The sequence below is a fragment of the Cydia amplana genome, chromosome 18, assembly GCF_948474715.1.
Source record: "Cydia amplana chromosome 18, ilCydAmpl1.1, whole genome shotgun sequence".
Lineage (NCBI taxonomy): Eukaryota > Metazoa > Arthropoda > Insecta > Lepidoptera > Tortricidae > Cydia > Cydia amplana.
In genome coordinates this window covers 15,707,587-15,724,359 of record NC_086086.1, presented here as the reverse complement: position 1 = coordinate 15,724,359, position 16,773 = coordinate 15,707,587, and the positions used below count along the sequence as shown (strand labels likewise).

The 16,773-nt window shown below is 44.7% G+C and overlaps 1 protein-coding gene across 1 annotated transcript in view; it reads right to left on the bottom strand.

Moving 5' to 3' along the window:
* LOC134656357 (ATP-dependent Clp protease ATP-binding subunit clpX-like, mitochondrial) overlaps positions 1-16,773 on the bottom strand; it is a 44,945-nt gene that overhangs the window by 21,914 nt on the left and 6,258 nt on the right. The window contains exons 2-3 of the mRNA XM_063511876.1: positions 10,657-10,782; positions 8,462-8,663 (exon numbers count right to left, since the gene is read on the bottom strand). Coding sequence (XP_063367946.1) covers positions 8,462-8,663; positions 10,657-10,782 — 328 coding nt within the window. The remainder of the gene's footprint in view (positions 1-8,461; positions 8,664-10,656; positions 10,783-16,773) is intronic.

The following is a 16,773-nucleotide window of genomic DNA, read 5'->3' as shown; positions in this document are numbered from 1 at the left end:
GAATGTGCATTGCAGTCTCCTCCGACTCCTGGCAGAACCTGCATGTCGCATCTTGTTTCTTGCCAATTTGAAACATGTGCTTGTTCAACTTACACTGTCCAGTAGTCACCGCGCAAGTTTTGTGCCTTTTGAGCCCCAGAAGCTCCTTAGCGATTTTGCTGTTGAACCCTTTGATTAGAGCTTTCGAGTGTACTTGTCTTTTAGCGAACTTCCACCAATCGATTGCACTCTTTTTTTCTAAGTCGCTGAGCAGAGAATATGCATCCCGTTTTGTGATTCCACAGAACGGTTCTGGGCCGACCAGGGGTGTGTCTGCGCCCTTTCTTGCAAGTTCGTCTGCTTCTTCGTTTCCGTTAATGTCGGAGTGCCCTGGTACCCATCTAAGTGTGACTTTATTGGAGTTAGCCAGTGCATTTAGGTTTGTTTTACAGTTCTGGACTAGTTTTGTGTTACGTGATTATTTATTTATTTATTATATATTTATTGATCAAATAAGTAACACAGCATTACAGTAAAACCAAGGCACTGTGAATCTACAAAACGAAAGAAATATGAAAACACACATAAATATGAAAACTAATTAAGCATTGGATTTGGGCGACGACGCAACAGCGTGGCTCTGTAGCATCTGACTCGGCGTAGGGTGATATATTATTATATTTTATTCCAGTATTACTTATTAAAACGTAAGGATCTCTGAGGAGACGGACATGATTGGCGAAACTTCAAGTTTTATGTTGACTACGGAATCCTGGCCCATGAACTCTGAACCATATATCACAGAATTTCAATATGAGAAAAGTGTAGTTACAGTACTTCAATAGAAATGGCAAATACCTAAACAAAAACTATGACAGATTTAGTTAGCATTGGACATATGACCTAAAATGTTTACGAAGGTTATTTTCATTCATATATCAATCATTAACAAATATTGTAACTATAAATTGATAAACATAAAAGATTTAAGTATATAAAATGTTGATAAGATCATGATTGATCAAGGTGTGAGATTACGAAATATATAATGAAGGTAAATTGGTTTGTTTACATTATACGCAATTTCTATTGAACTACACTATACCTATGCACTTGACTATTTCTAATCTATTTTGCACATCAAAAAATATATAATTAATGTCATTAAATTTAAAAACAAACGATGGAAGAAAAGTACATAATTATATTAATTATATAACCGTTAACATATTTATTACAAAGTGGATAATTAACATTAATAGCTTCCAATCTAACAATACAAGCGATATGATAACAGGTTTAAACGAAAACGACCTCAATCGCTACAATAATAGAGTTCTATTTATAAATGCTACTACTACAATGTCAGTGATCTTTAGCGAAGGTCAAAAAGTATCTTACGTCAGAGGGCCTACCGCGAACACCGAAGTTGGCAAATTGCGCGCATCTTCCTCTGTCACTCTAATTATGCCTTAGTTGGAGTAAAAGAGAAAGATGCTCGCAATTTGCGAACTTCGGCGTTCGCGGTAAGCCCTCAGGCGTCATCTTTATTTCAACGGTAATAGAGTCAAGAATAGATTGACAAAATGAGAATGTAAATGACGTAAGAACTGAGGAAGTAGACTTTATAATAATGGATTAAAGGCGATAATAGTTTGAGTGGATTGTTGTATGCAACACTGCATGAAAACGTGATATCTGCACGTGTATGAGTGGTTTCAGGAACAACGTTACAAGCGACAAGACAACATAATTATGTGACGTTCCACGGCAAAAGGTACCTTATGGCAGTTGGCGCTTACGTCGCATAGCGCCGCAATAATAATAGCGCGCGGCGGCGGAGCGGCGTTAATAATAGCGTAAGCGCCAACGGCCATAAGGTACCTTTACCCGTGGGACGTCACATATATTGTACTGGGTCAACCAAATCTTGTCAGTAAATAGGAACAAAAAAAAACTATACTCATACTTTTCTTTTTGGTGCTAGTACTTAAACGTGTTTTTCAATAAAAGGACACGTCAAGATTGTTTACCTTATTTCTAATGCTAATAAAACGAACTATAGATTTTGTTTCGGGCCCTTCGGGGGTCCTTAGGCTCGAGTGCTCGCGACGGCTGCCCTTCGTCCCGAAACAGGTCGCCAATAGCGTGAGTAAACCGTGGTCGTCTAAACAGGTACTGCATTCTACAGAATTAGCATAGCATTAATTCTACTTACAGACCGTTTCTTTTGGAGGCAAAACGGCGTACTAACAAAGATAGACAAAGAATAGCTACAAGAAAGATGTACAACAAATCTACAGCAAACCGTAATCCGCAATTCCGGTCAACCACCCCACTATCAATCATGGCTCATGGCAACTAGATATCATTGTTTAGGAGATACCTACAGACAGACGAACAAAGACCTTTGCAGGCGGGGCATTGACATTTACAATGTGGTAAGTAATGATGAGTAATACGATAGTGGGTTTGTTGGTACAGATGTAAGGAAACTACTGATGTGCCGACAGAAACTTTCCAAAATTGCGAAATATTCCATATAGGAAAGATTCAGAAACTTCTCACATTTTTTATGGGGATTGAAACTTTCCGAAATGTAAAATGCACGCAACTATAGCTGCTGACTGTAAAGTGCAACACAAAAATTTGAGCACATACGACAGTGTTACTTGTATAAAAAAAATCAGTATAAGTGTGCCATTAATTCAGCGCTTGCGCAACGGATGAAATAAGAACATAATTTATGTTGCAAAACTCGCTACACGTAATTCGTTTGCATAACCATTGTTTATTATTGTCATTTGACACTTTTAATAGAGTAGTAAGAAGGCATAAAAATATTGTTGGTAAACGTCATCATCATCATCTCCTAGCCGTTTTCGGCCACAACGACTGCTTTCTACTGCTGAGAGCGTCGCTTGTGCGCACTCAGGTGACTGACGTAGCCAATCTTTGCAGCAAATGTGCGGCCACACTCGCTGCAGGTCAGCACCCCTCCGACGTAATTATAATATGTGATGGCCACAGGTGGTCTGGCCTTTAGCTCGTCACGCTTAGTGTCGAGTTAACGTAACCAGCCAGGCTAGCACATGATTGGCGCAACAGTATCTCGCGGCGAGATAGGCTACCCGTCCGTCCCTCTTTTATAAACACAGAGACTTTTAGAAAAAGACGGGTAGTCTATCTCGCCGCGAGATACTGTCGCGCCAATCATGTGCTAGGGGTGCAGCGGGCCTAAAATGGTTGCATTTTATCGTCTGTCATGGTCGTTGTCACTCTTTAACAAGTAGACACGAGAGTGACGCATGAAACGAAAATGCAAAGATCATTTTAGCCGTTGAGAAATAGGGGGTATTACTGCAATGTTCTGCCGCGAGAGTACAGCACTAGCACACATCGTAAACCATAGAGTACCTAACTTATACATACTGTGCCTTAAACTATTTTTGACAAGTTTTCACAGACAATAAAATACACATTTATACACCAAGGCGGTTTGTTTACAAAAGCCTGCCGGGAAACGCGAAAATCGAAACTGCCTCTTTATCGCTCGAATATGCTAGATGCTAGAGTAATAGTCTCGTTTGCGGTAGACCCTCAGATTGTCATGGATTGTGGTAGTGGCGCCCCCTACGCAGAGTTTCGCGGAATTATTATTCCCTATTATGGCGGCGGCAGCTGTCTGCTGCAGTCAGGAACTGTCAAAATTTCATACAGGCAAATTTTAACCACATATCTACAATGTAAGTACAAGATTGCCTGTCAAACGTCCCTAGTTCAATTTTCTATCAAATTTTGTCAGAAAAAAGACGAATGCTGCGATGTTTTGTTCCTCAAAGTCTGAACACGAGAAAACTGCATTCAGCCAGTTAGCGGACATCGAGTTCAAATGAATGAGCTCACGATTTGGCAATTGGAAGCTAGCGAATCACGACTTAACCTGATTCTCGGGGAAAACGTGGTGAGAAAACTACAATTTGTGTCTTTCTCAAGCAAAAGGTACCACATTGTCGCTTGCCATAAGGACGCTCTGACAGGTATAAAGTTACAAGCAATTTTCGTCCTCACGTCACATTTGCGGACGATGTGGTTTGTTTTACACGTTATTATTTTACTTAAACGGGTGCTTAATGCTTCAAGATTACCTCCGACGTTTTAAAAAAGACATTTGTTCGTGGTGTTAAGGAAAGGCTGACTAGAGTTGACATCAATATCGAGTTGCACGATTAGTTGTAGTATATATCCTTCCAAGACCCACCATTAAAAAAAAATTGAATTTGAAATCAATAGTGAAGGAATATGGTCGAATTCATTTTGTTTTATAAAGAGATTTTTGGTGATGGTCCATTACATTAATTATGAGCAAGAGTAATAACACTGGGTAATATGTAGCTGCTAACATGCTTTCTTAAAAAAAAAAGATTTAGCTATGTTACATATAAAAAATCATAGCTCTCTAATGTACAATAGAAAGGAAATGCCGAGAACTACTTAGATTTTGAACTAAATAAACTAAGTCGACGTAAAAAGTCCGACCAACGACAAAGAGAACAATTTGGGTAAAAGTATATTAAATAACTGACAGTTATAAATAAAGACATAAGCGTTGCGTCACAGCGCGAAAGCGAAAGGTAGCCTGTGTGTTGCCTACGCTGAGAGGAGGCGAGTTGATAAAGAGATACCAGTTTTTCTAAGCATCTTATTATAATCATCTTTCGTCTAACCAACCCTTTTTTTTTTTTTTTTTTTTTACATGGGGAATGCTTCTACGCATACCGCCGGGCCGGGGAGAAACCCGGACGGTTATGTGGGACTCAGGGCTGTAAAGAGGCCCCACTACCCACTAAACCCCATGGTGTCCTCTCGCCGCTATGGTTTCGGGGTTACGGGGAAGCTCGCGCAATGCGTCCGCGACCCCGCAGCGGCTATCCTGACTAGGATCCATACCCATTTTTTTTTTTTTATATCCGTCCCAGTGGAAGCGCTTCCGGGACACAAGGTCGCGCTTACCATCTCGGGAGCCAGCGTCATGGGCGGGGACGCCCCCATGTCCGCCGCCCGCTGGCTCTCATCAGGGCGGCAGGTTCCGCTCATGAGCGGCACGCCTGCGGCCTATGCGGCGGCGGCGCATTGGGTCAGCCTCGGCCCGGACTTCCCGTTCGCGCTCGGCCGCCTCCTTGTCTCCCATGACGTGCTCGCAGAACGTGAGCACAGTCTCCCACGCACTTTCGCTGCCCAGCATGGCCTGAACTACGGCTGGCAGCGAAAGGTCTTGCCCTACCTGGGCGACCAACTCCTCCCGTTCCACGCCAAAAACTGGGCACTCAGCCAATGTGTGTTGGGCCGAGTCTACGCCGGCTCCGCATTGGTGACACTCCGGTGTCGGTTCCCGCTGGGCAACCTTGTGCAGGTACCTGCCGAAACAGCCATGCCCCGACAGTACCTGCGTTAGTCTGAAAGTAAGGACACCGGAGCATCTTTCAACCCAGTCACGAAGGACTGGGCGTACGGCCTCTATAGTGCGGGAGCCAGCCCTCGGCCGTTCTAGCCGCTGCACCCACATCTCCGTCGCGTCTTCTAGCAGCTCGGTGCGCCGCTTCGCCACCTCCTGAGGAGCTTTCGGGTCACCCCGGGCTCGTGCCTCCCCGCGCCACTGGTACAGCGCCGCGAGGGCCCTCGCGTCCAGGTCCCAGGGCAGAGAACCGGCCAGCACGCACGCGGCTGCCGCGCTCACTGTGCGGTATCCTCGGATTACCCTCAGCGCCATTACCCTCTGCGGTCGTCGCAATTGGGCAATGTTGTGGCTGCTGAGGGAATCCGCCCATACTGGGGCACCGTACAGCGCCATCGAGCGCACCACACCTGTGTATAAGCGGCGGCATGAGGCCTTGGGCCCTCCCAGGTTGGGCAGTATACGCCCAAAGGCCGCCGCTGCGCGCAGTAATTTGGGTGCTAAACGCTCAAAGTGAGCCTTAAAGTTCCACTTGCTGTCAAGCAAGACGCCGAGGTAGAGTAACGTCGGCCTGACAGCAATTGGAACGCCTCCCACAATAATTTCTGCGCCACCTGGAGGCGCTCTTCGCGGGCCGAAGAAACAAATGGCCTCGCACTTCGTTAGCGCCACTTCTAGCCCCAGACGCCGGATTCGGGCCACACAGTGGGCGACTCCCGCCGTCGCGAGCACAGCTGCGTCGCGGTAACTGGGGCCTCTGGCCGTCACGAGCGTGTCGTCGGCGTAACACGTGACGTCTACTCCACGCAAGTTTTCCCCCCGTAGGACCCAGTCATAACCTATGTTCCACAGGAGTGGCCCTAGGACCGACCCCTGCGGAACTCCACACGACATACTCCGTCGACTCCAGACCTGTCGCCCTGGCCAGACTACAGCCCTCTCGTTGAGGTAGGCGGCTATGATTCGCGACAAGTGTGGGGGCACCTTGTGATACCGCAAAGCCTCCTTTACGGTTTCCCAGGGCAGGGTGTTAAAGGCGTTGGAGATATCTAATTCGTCTAACCAACCCTGACCTAACTTATCGTGATGTTCATTTTTAGATTATGTTTAGTTCAATTCGTTGTTTGCAAGCACCTACAACGTAGTAGGTAAATACTTAACTAGTCTATGAAGTGCCGCTTCTCGAGGCTTCTAATCTACTTAATTCTTCTTCTAATCTTGCTTCTAATCTGTATTTTCCTCTAAGCGGGACACAAAGTAAAATAAACTTAATATACCATCGCCCATGTTAACTGACAGTCCGTAAAACTTATCACAAAAGGCATAAGGTCCACCAATAGACAGTTAAGAGTGTTGCTGTTTGTACTTGAATTTCATACATTGTTGGGATTGCTGTATACTTACTTTTTTGGGTTAGCAGCCTATTTGATTTGAATAGGTGAAAAATTGCTCGATGAAACTAAAATTTTTTTGCAATAGGTAAAGGAATATTTAATGATTTTCGATTAAATCTTTAATTCAAAGAAATCCATAAACAATATGAGTTTGAGACAAGCGTTTATTATTTATAAGTACAAAAAGTTGTTAGAGAAACTGAAATTAGACGAAAATATGTTAACGAATACAAAAATACCATAAAAAATTTGCGAACTGGTGCTCCTGAGCATTCGACACGCTTCTATAATCTGTATCATACACAATAACATCAGTTAGTAGCGAGAGAGCGGCAAATCTGACTATAATAACGGTATAAAACGATGTAAAAGTGCACATATTATCATGGAGATTGGACGTTTTGAAAGCGAGTGTGCGAAAGGAGTATAATGATGCTTGTATGCAAGTTGTTCTTGGAGCGTCGGTGTTTGATGCGAGATGACTCAAGTTGGGATTCCCTGTTAGGGAACTAAGGTATAATATAAACATACCTACACACGGCGCTATTAGAATACTTATAAGAAACTCTTTCCAGTTAACGTAAGGTCAGTAACACAAATAAAACACATTAGTCTCAAACTACAACTGACAGACTGATCCACATCACTCAGTAGCGAGCTAGAGTTAGACCAAGAAAAGTATTAAATGATTTTGATAGCTTACGCAGTGCAAGTGTTATTTATACGTCATAATATCATCGAAGTTTGACGTTTAAAATAACATTTGCACTGCGTGTGCTATCAAATTCGTTGCAGACATATCTTGGTTTAACTCTACGACTTTACCCATATAATTAGTGCAATCGACCTAAATTATCCAATTGCAAAGTATATTCCTCACGCGTATGGTTTCCCCGTCCGGAAATTTAAACCAGGTACAAAATTCTGTGGTGAAGATTATTTAGAAGACGATGTCGTAAAGTGGTTTAGGGAGCAGGGAGATGTATCATAACGTCTCGTGAACGTCAGCTATAGTTCCGTTTGTTCGTTAAGGAATAGTTGAACATTAAATTTTTTGACTTTTTCTCAATATTGCCCTTGATCTTTACTGTTACGACTTCCCTAAGTACAGTCGCCATCAGATATATCGGAACGGCCGAGATGTTCCAAAATATCTGAACACAACTGTAACGCCTTGACAATAGAGGCGTGTTCAGATATTTGTGAGCGCCTTGGCCGCTCCGATATTTATCATGGCGACTGTACAACGTAGAAGTTTTACTCTACACACCTGACGATTGTGACCAAGAGGTGGCATTAGACGGGAAAACTGAAGATATCATTTCGAATCCAGTCTAGGCCACGGCAACCTAGGTTACATTTTCTTTAGTATACGATTTCTTTCAGTTTAGGTACTAACCTGTAGAACCCGGTCTTGTTCTCAGCGTTATCTTTGATGCTCTTCTTCGTGTCCACTTCGCTGAGCACTACGAAGAAGTGGTGCCACTTGTCGCACTTGACGAAGCGTGTGGAACTGACGAAGGTCTCGGCGTCTTGACGTGGGTGCACGACTGAAGACGTTCGAATCCAGCATAGGCCACTGGCGAGCTAGATCACATTTTCTTCATACATCTATTTCAGTTTAGGTACTAACCTGTAGAACCCGGTCTTGTTCTCAGCGTTATCTTTGATGCTCTTCTTCGTGTCCACTTCGCTGAGCACGACGAAGAAGTGGTGACACTTGTCGCACTTGACGAAGCGTGTGGAACTGACGAAGGTCTCGACGTGGGTGCACGGGTCGCCGCATTTTGGGCACGTCAGGACGCCGGAGCCGCCCTTTTTACCGCCTGAGGTGCCTGTAGACAATATAGATTAGGTTAGTCCAGAATTTACACTACAGACAGGCTCAAGATAATTGTTCTGTTAAATGGCGCCATCTGGTGAGTTAAAACCTATGTAAGAACACTAAGAACAATCTGGTGCCTAGCTAAGATGACAATCGTGTATCATCATCATAACTTAAGAGCTTTGCTCTTGCCGGTGGAGTAATCGCCAATCATTTCTTTCTTGTGCCAGTCTTTTAATTTCCTCATACGACGCATTATTTTTGATTTGGCTGAGATAAGTTATTCTAGGTTTCCCTTCTCTTGTCTTAAAGGTAATACGTGTACCTAAGTATAATGTAAATAAAGTAATACATTAAAGGAAGGATATTACTATAAATAAAAGCGTATTTAGAGGACAGGGGCGCCTAGTCAATTTAATCGTAAAGCAAGAGCAAGGTAACCTCGCGGGCCGGTTTGATGACCGCTTTTATTTGACCTCAAAAATGTTCAATGACGTATATATGTACATATACAATAATAATGCTGTACACTCTCGGCCGAGACCTCTCGCCGAGAGTCTCGGGGGAGAAGTCCTCGACGAGAGCACACCATGTACACTCTCGTTGCGTCATTTGAACAGCGGATATCGTCTACGATGGACCTAGAAACTGCTGCTGCCGTTGCTCTTTGTGCTGTTAGCTACTACAATTAATTACTAAATGAACGAGAATGTACATGCTTGATCTCGTTTGCCACGCGAGAGCGAACGAGACCCTTTGACTCGGCCGCAAAAAACCGACACGCGACCGAGACGCACCGAGGCGAGACCCGAGCGGGCGAGACAAGGCGAGAGCATCATGTACACTCTCGTCCTCGGTCTGTCTCGGGGTGTCTCGCTGAGAGTGTACAGCCGGCATTATAAAACAAATTCCCCCGCCGCGTCTTCTGTCTGCTTGTGTGTTTGTATGTTCGCGATAAACTCAAAAACGACTGAACGGATTTTCATGCGTTCACCTATCGATAGAGTGATTCTTCAGGAAGGGTTGTGTATAATTTGTTAACCCGGGCGAAGCCGGGGAGGGTCGCTAGTAAATGTACAAATGTACAAAAAAAAAGACTGACGAAATGAAAACCTCTTTCTTAGGCATGTTGATATCGATTACCTTACGAACTTAAAAAAAATATGGTCAGGAAAATGATACCAAACAAACGCATAAATAACACTCAACGACTGAATTACCACTTAGTTACGAAATCAAGGCTGTCTCCTTGTTAATCCTTTGCGTAACAAGTTTTATGGGTACTTTATTGGGTTACTTCATTTTGTCTTTAAACGGCTAAGGGATTTGCATTTAATTGCTTTGAAGCCTTTTATGGGCAAGTGTATTCATTGTCTCTTTCGTTTTCGCTAAGTGTTTTAACACTTAGGAATTAATCAAGCACCTCAAGTAAATCTAGCATGTAATTAGACGAGAAACAATGTAGAGTATTTTGGTTGCGGTATAGCGCAAGATATGACAATATGAGTACAATATAACACTTTAAACTCTCGCGATTTGTACACATATTTAATTAAATGAAACTATATCGCGGTAGACCTGTAATTTACCATTACCAATAAAGGATGTGTATGTCTATGTCTATGTCCATGGCCCAATATCCGAAACCGGCCAGTACAGCCAGCCTATTATGGATAGCTTTATCCATCTTTATCCACGTGATAAAATAACTGTCACTGTTTAACACCGTGGGAAAGAAAGTGACGGACACCGTTTTATCACGCTGTCACGTAGACAAGAACGACCATCATATCCGTACAGGTATGATGGTCGTTCTTGACTACGTGATAGCGTGATAAACGGTATCCGTCACTATCAATCGCGCGGTGTCAAAAAGTGACGGATATTTTGTCACGTGGATAAAACCATCCATAATAGGCCTGCTGGACAAGACGATGTTGTTAGCTGGGGTTCTACTCGTAGAATGATATGAAAGAAAGTTGTTTATGACCATTATGACTTACCGTCAGAACTGACAGCTTCCTTTGGCGGGTGCGGTCCGGGGGGCTGCTCTGTGCTCTTGCAGAGGGCGCTGCCTGTGCTGAGACATCGCGCGCTCGAACGCCGTAGGGATCGGCATGTTTGGACGGCTGTGGACAATAAGAACCAGGTTAACAATTTGAATAATTTAAAATGACAAGAATCTCGATATAGATAAGAGAGATAGTACGGGTCCTTTTCCTAAAATAAATAAGTATATTTCTACCTGGAGTAAACCTAGAAACTTCGCAAAAATTTACGGCTCGCATAATTTGAAACTATACCCAAGCCCTTGCAACATACTATTGCAGAGAATTACAAGTAGAATAATTGTTCATAAGCAGTTTTGTTTTAACACATGTATTTATAAACTGACACAAAAGTGGACGGAGTATGGCGCTGCCATCAGACATTGTTGCTGCCAAGTCGGTGAACACAGCGTATACTCTAGATCTAGAGTCTAGAATACCGTCCGATTGAATTACCTGACCAATCTTTCATTACGTTGACAATTTATCATTGACAAGGACAATTCATCGTGAATTACTGGCCCAACAAATGGACTTTGACGCTAGGTACCATCGTTGCATACTGATCCAGAAATGTGCAGGAAATTTGCAAGTTGCTCAACAATTTTCAAGTTGGCGAAATATGTTGATCCTAAATATACGACTAATATTTTTTTTTATCGCGTGATAAACCATAATTAACCCGTTATGCATAATGCTGACAAAAATGCATTAAAGATAAGATAAAGATAAAAAGATAAAATATAGTTTATTCAAGTAGGCATAATTACAATGCGCTTATGAACGTCAAATAAAGCTAGGTAGACCGGCTCCAACCCTACACCTCTGCCACGAGAAGATTTCAATCCCCCCCTCAATTGGAGGAGGGTATCCCAAAATGGGACCGGCATTATACATGTTTACTACCAAAATGAACCAAACCATCAAACGCAATTGAGTCATTGTATTTCCTAAATAAAGGTCAACGGACTTAAGACCTTGCGAACTGTGTGTGATAATGATTAACACGATTTTTAAGGTACTCAGATGCCGTATAAACATAATAGCGTGCATTTTTGCAGTTGAGTGGGCAATAGTTATTTGTTTTACAAGGGGGCAAAGTTGTTGTTTAACCTCTCGTGCTAATATTGATACCCGAGCAAGCGAAAAATTCGAAAATTGAACCACTAGCGTAAGGCGAGTTACCTTAAGCCAACTTCACGCGGTCCTTAACACTACGGACTACGGACCAATTACCCATGTCCCATTGTATTGTTTTGTGTATTACCAACATCAACGCAACTTAAACCTTATTGCCACGACATAAGATCTACTAATTGTCAGATTGTTTTGCTGTTAGTACCGGAGGTGTCATAAGATGATAAGAACAATGGATTTTCACTCGAGTAATTAGGTACGGAGTTTAGCTCGAGTCTATATTGTGACAGTTTTGTGAACTTTCTTCGGTTTTTAAACATTGGTAATGAAATGAAGTCTATAGATTATATGCATGGTGCTTTTTTTTTTGAAATCCTCATACTAGCATTATTTATTCCACAGTTCAACGATTTTAAAAATGCATTGTCGCAGGGGGTCATACGTGGGTTCCCTTGACATACAAAAGGCCGCCTTGACACGCAAGCATCAAACAGGTTCGCGCTAGGTAACAGCTTGGCCCTACAATGTATGGACAACCGGTTCTCCATACAAACATAGTCCTGATTTTCCTCCCTGGATATTGACATTATGGAAAATAGTATTACACACATACGTATAATCACGCCTATTTCCCGGAGGGGTAGGCAGGGACCACGGATTTCCACTTGCTACGATCCTGACATACCTTACATACAGCTTCCGTTACTTTCATAACATTCCTCATACACGCTCGCCAGTTTAGGGTGCTCTTGACCTCAGTGGCGGATTTACAGTCTTTGCCGCCCTAGGCCCCAGGCCCTGTAGTAAGCACTAGCCGCCCCTTGCTCAGCACCCATCATATAGATAGACTGCCGCCCGAAATATCTGGCCGCCCTAGACCCGGGCCTACTCGGCCTTAGGGCAAATCCGCCACTGCTGGACCTGGTCTTACTTCAGGATTTCCCCGATCTGATCAGAGAATGTCCGCCGAGGTCTACCTCTTCCGACTCCCTCTTCTACTTCTTCCTTATACACACTCTTTGTCGCTTTGTCAGCAGCAATGTTTGTTTGTTTTCACCACACCAACTGGTAAAGGATCTCTTGATTGTTTAAAAACTGATAGCAAAGTTGCATTTTATTCACATGTGAGGCAAAGTAATCAAATCCAAATTTTGAGTTGTTTTCTTATGTTTGCTGGTAGAATTAACTTTTAAATTATGATTTTGAATGATAAATATTTAATAACATTCATTTGGAATTGATTTGGTTTGATTTTGTTTGATATGTGACAGTTAATATTTTCTTCGGGTTGGTGTGGTGAACATTTTTATGTTTCACTCGGAGCCAAATTTTGTTTAACCCTCGTGCTTTGAAACTCTCGCATCCCTCAAGATTGCGAAAAATCGATCTAGCTAGGTCTTATTCTGGGAAAACGCTCATTTTTAGGGTTCCGTACCCAAAGGGTAAAAACGGGACCCTTATTACTAAGACTCCGCTGTCCGTCCGTCCGTCCGTCCGTCCGTCCGTCCGTCCGTCCGTCCGTCCTTCCGTCTGTCACCAGGGTGTATCTCACGAACCGTGATAGCTATACAGTTGAAATTTTCACAGATGATGTATTTCTGTTGCCTATAACAACAAATACTAAAAACAGAATACAGTAAAGATTTAAGTGGGGCTCCCATACAACAAACGTGATTTTTGACCGAAGTTCAACGTCGGGCGGGGTCAGTACTTTGAAAAATTGAAAATATTTTTGAAAAATTTTTGGTGGTGGATGGTGCGGAACCCTCGGTGCGCGAGTCCGACTCGCACTTGGCCGGTTTTTTTGAGTTTTTATATGATCTCCCAGATATTGTAATTAATTGCACCTACTGGTCAACTAGTTACAATACCAACCAGTAAGTCCAATAGTCCAATTACAGATGTAGTGCATAATTGTTTTCCATCGTATTTTCTCGTAAACGTTCGTATTTGTCATGCTACTTAAATAGGCTGTCTGAAATAGGCACGTTCGTATGTTTCCGTGAAAATACGTAGGAAAATAATTATGCACTACATCTGTAGTTACATTTATACTGTGTACAGTGGGCCAAGAAAGTGGTGGTAGACCTACGGTTGAAGTTCGTTTGAACGTCATGAGAAAACAAGGGCGACACACGTACGTCAACTGTACGTCATTGTCAACCTTAGCGATCGTTAGATCTCGCCGAAACTTTTGTCAAAACTTGTAGACCACTTTCTTGGCCCACTGTACCGGTACTATTGTACGGTGAATTGTCAATGTCAGGTGAGTCAGGTGACAATTGACGGAGTGGTGAAACAGCCTGATCTGCCTGGCAAACTGTCAAAATTTACTAATTTTATAATATCCAAATATCCTTTAACAATGACAAATACTGCAAGCCATTTACATACAAAAGCCGTTTAGGTTTCATAGCAACCATGAGTTTACCATTTTATTATGTAAAATAATGGCATTATTATAGCCTTTTTATTTCCACAATTTTTTTAAATTTTCTTACTACTAAGACTCCGCTGTCCGTCCGTCCGTCCGTCCGTCCGTCTGTCACCAGGCTGTATCTCACGAACCGTGATAACTAGACAGTCGAAATTTTCACAGATGATGTATTTCTGTTGCCGCTATAACAACAAATACTAAAAACAGAATGAAATAAAGATTTAAGTGGGGCTCCCATACAACAAACGTGATTTTTGACCGAAGTTAAGCAACGTAGGGCGGGGTCAGTACTTGGATGGGTGACCGTTTTTTGCTTGTTTTGCTCTATTTTTGTTGATGGTGCGGAACCCTCCGTGCGCGAGTCCGACTCGCAATTGGCCGGTTTTTTTTTTAATTTAGGGTTGGCCGTCTAAGTAAATCAATATAAATTTTTCATTTTAGGTCGCAACAATTCAATTCAATTCAATGTTTTATTCATAAAATATACATTTTACATGTACACTACATTTTAAGGGGTGTAGGTGGGGGTAGGTACGTAGTTCAGGTGTGCGACGCTGGGCTCACAATGCCTACCCCCTCAAGTCTATCATACACGTCCCCGTCGTCTATGGCTCTGCCGCCGCAGGCCATGGACGAACCCATCCCACTTGTGGGGTGGGTCGTACACCCTGGTAATGCTGGTGGTCGGTCGGGCGTCGCACATTCCATCTGCCCCGGACCACCAGTAGCTGAGTATGAAGGCGACGTCGTAACCCATGAGGACCTAAAAACCCGAGTGGGGTACGACACACTCTGGAGAGTCCTGTACGGCATGGCTAGCAATATGATCCCGATCAATTTGCTAGCTATGCTATGCGGACCTCCGTCATAACCCATGAGGACCTAAAAACCCGAATGGGATATGACACATTCTGGAGAGTTCGCACGGCATAGCTAGCAAAATGACTTAGGTCAATTTGCTATCTATACTAAGCGGACCTCCGTCATAACCCGTGAGGACCTAAAAACCCGAGCGGGGTATGACACACTCTGGAGTGTCTGTATGACATGGCTAGCAATAGGATTTCGGTCATATTGCTAGCTATGCTATACGGACCTCCCGGTTCCGCCTAAGGTGTAGGTGACTTAGGCGGACTACACTCACCTGCCTGCGTAAGTCCTGCGCAGTAGAGCGCCGTAAGCGGGGATGCAGGAGTCCTGGGGGCCGAGGCCTGCAGGGGGTCGGGGTTAGTTATCCCCTGTAGGCCAATATGTCCTTTTTGGTCCGAATTTCCGGCGAAACGGTGGCCCTGCAACTAGCCACTGCAGGGTATTGGACACGCGTCCCGTACGGTCGAGGTGGTACGGTCCGCAGGCGAGGTGTGGGGAGGGGCGTCCTCTGGGAGGATGCCAGGGGCTCGGCCATGCTGACGGGGCAAGGGCGCATGGAACCACTGGGGGAGATAGGATCGTCTCTCTCAGCCACGTGTCTGCAGCTCCCGATGTCGCGCATGAGTCTCACCTCAACACACCTATACCTCTTGGGTAGTCCTGGTGTCCAAAGTGACATCCCCAAAGGTGCGGGCTCCATGGAGGGTGGGAAGCTCGAGAGGTGAAAATTACACAAACAACAACATGGATGATATAAGATCCCAAACCCCGCGGGTACTGGAAGGTACCCCAACACCGGAGGGTAACGGGGCAGTTTCGGCTGTTCCGGTAACCTCCACCCACACACAACAACACACAACACAACACGGAGCAGGAGCTGTCCCGACAGTTCCCCCCTCCTCAACACGTGCCTACAGGGAGGCTCAGGCAACCCTGCCAGGCACCACTACAAACAGACACACACACAATACACACCGGCCCCGGGGCGGAGCTGGCTCGACAGTACCGCCTCGCAAGGGGCAGGCCGCAACAGGAGGAAGAGCCGCCGGGAAACCGAAGGCACGCATACCTGTTGCGCTGACACCCAGACCAGGGGGCCCGGTGCCGCAGCGCCAGGCCCTACTGCCAACACCGGGGACATCCACAGGTGCTGTTCCGCCAGGGGGTAAGCCCCCTGCCACGGAGCAGACCCTAGTGATGGAACCGGTGCTGGACCCCGTTTCTGCTCAGCTGGAGGCGGGATGGACCGTACAAGTGTCCAGGAAGGCGCGGAGATGGAAGCCCGATAAACGGGTGACAACTCCTGTACCCCCGCCTCCCCCTGTTACAGCTGCGGCTAAGCCGCACAAGCTTAACAGGAAGCAGAGACGGAGGCGAAGAGAGAGGCAAGCCGCTCTCAACAACACCGTCCAGGCGCCACCTCAAGGCGCCCCTGGGAAGGGCCAGGCGCAGGCAGCAGCTGGGTCACCAGCAGCGAACCGTGCCCCTCCCCAGGAAAAGAGGGTGAAGGCCAAGACCAAGGGGGAGAGTAAGCAGGGAGCCCAGTCTTCTGCCAAGAGGGCTCGTCTTGACGAGACCATATCTCCCAGAGGCGAGCCTAAGAGGCAGAGGACTGGACTGCCTGGAGA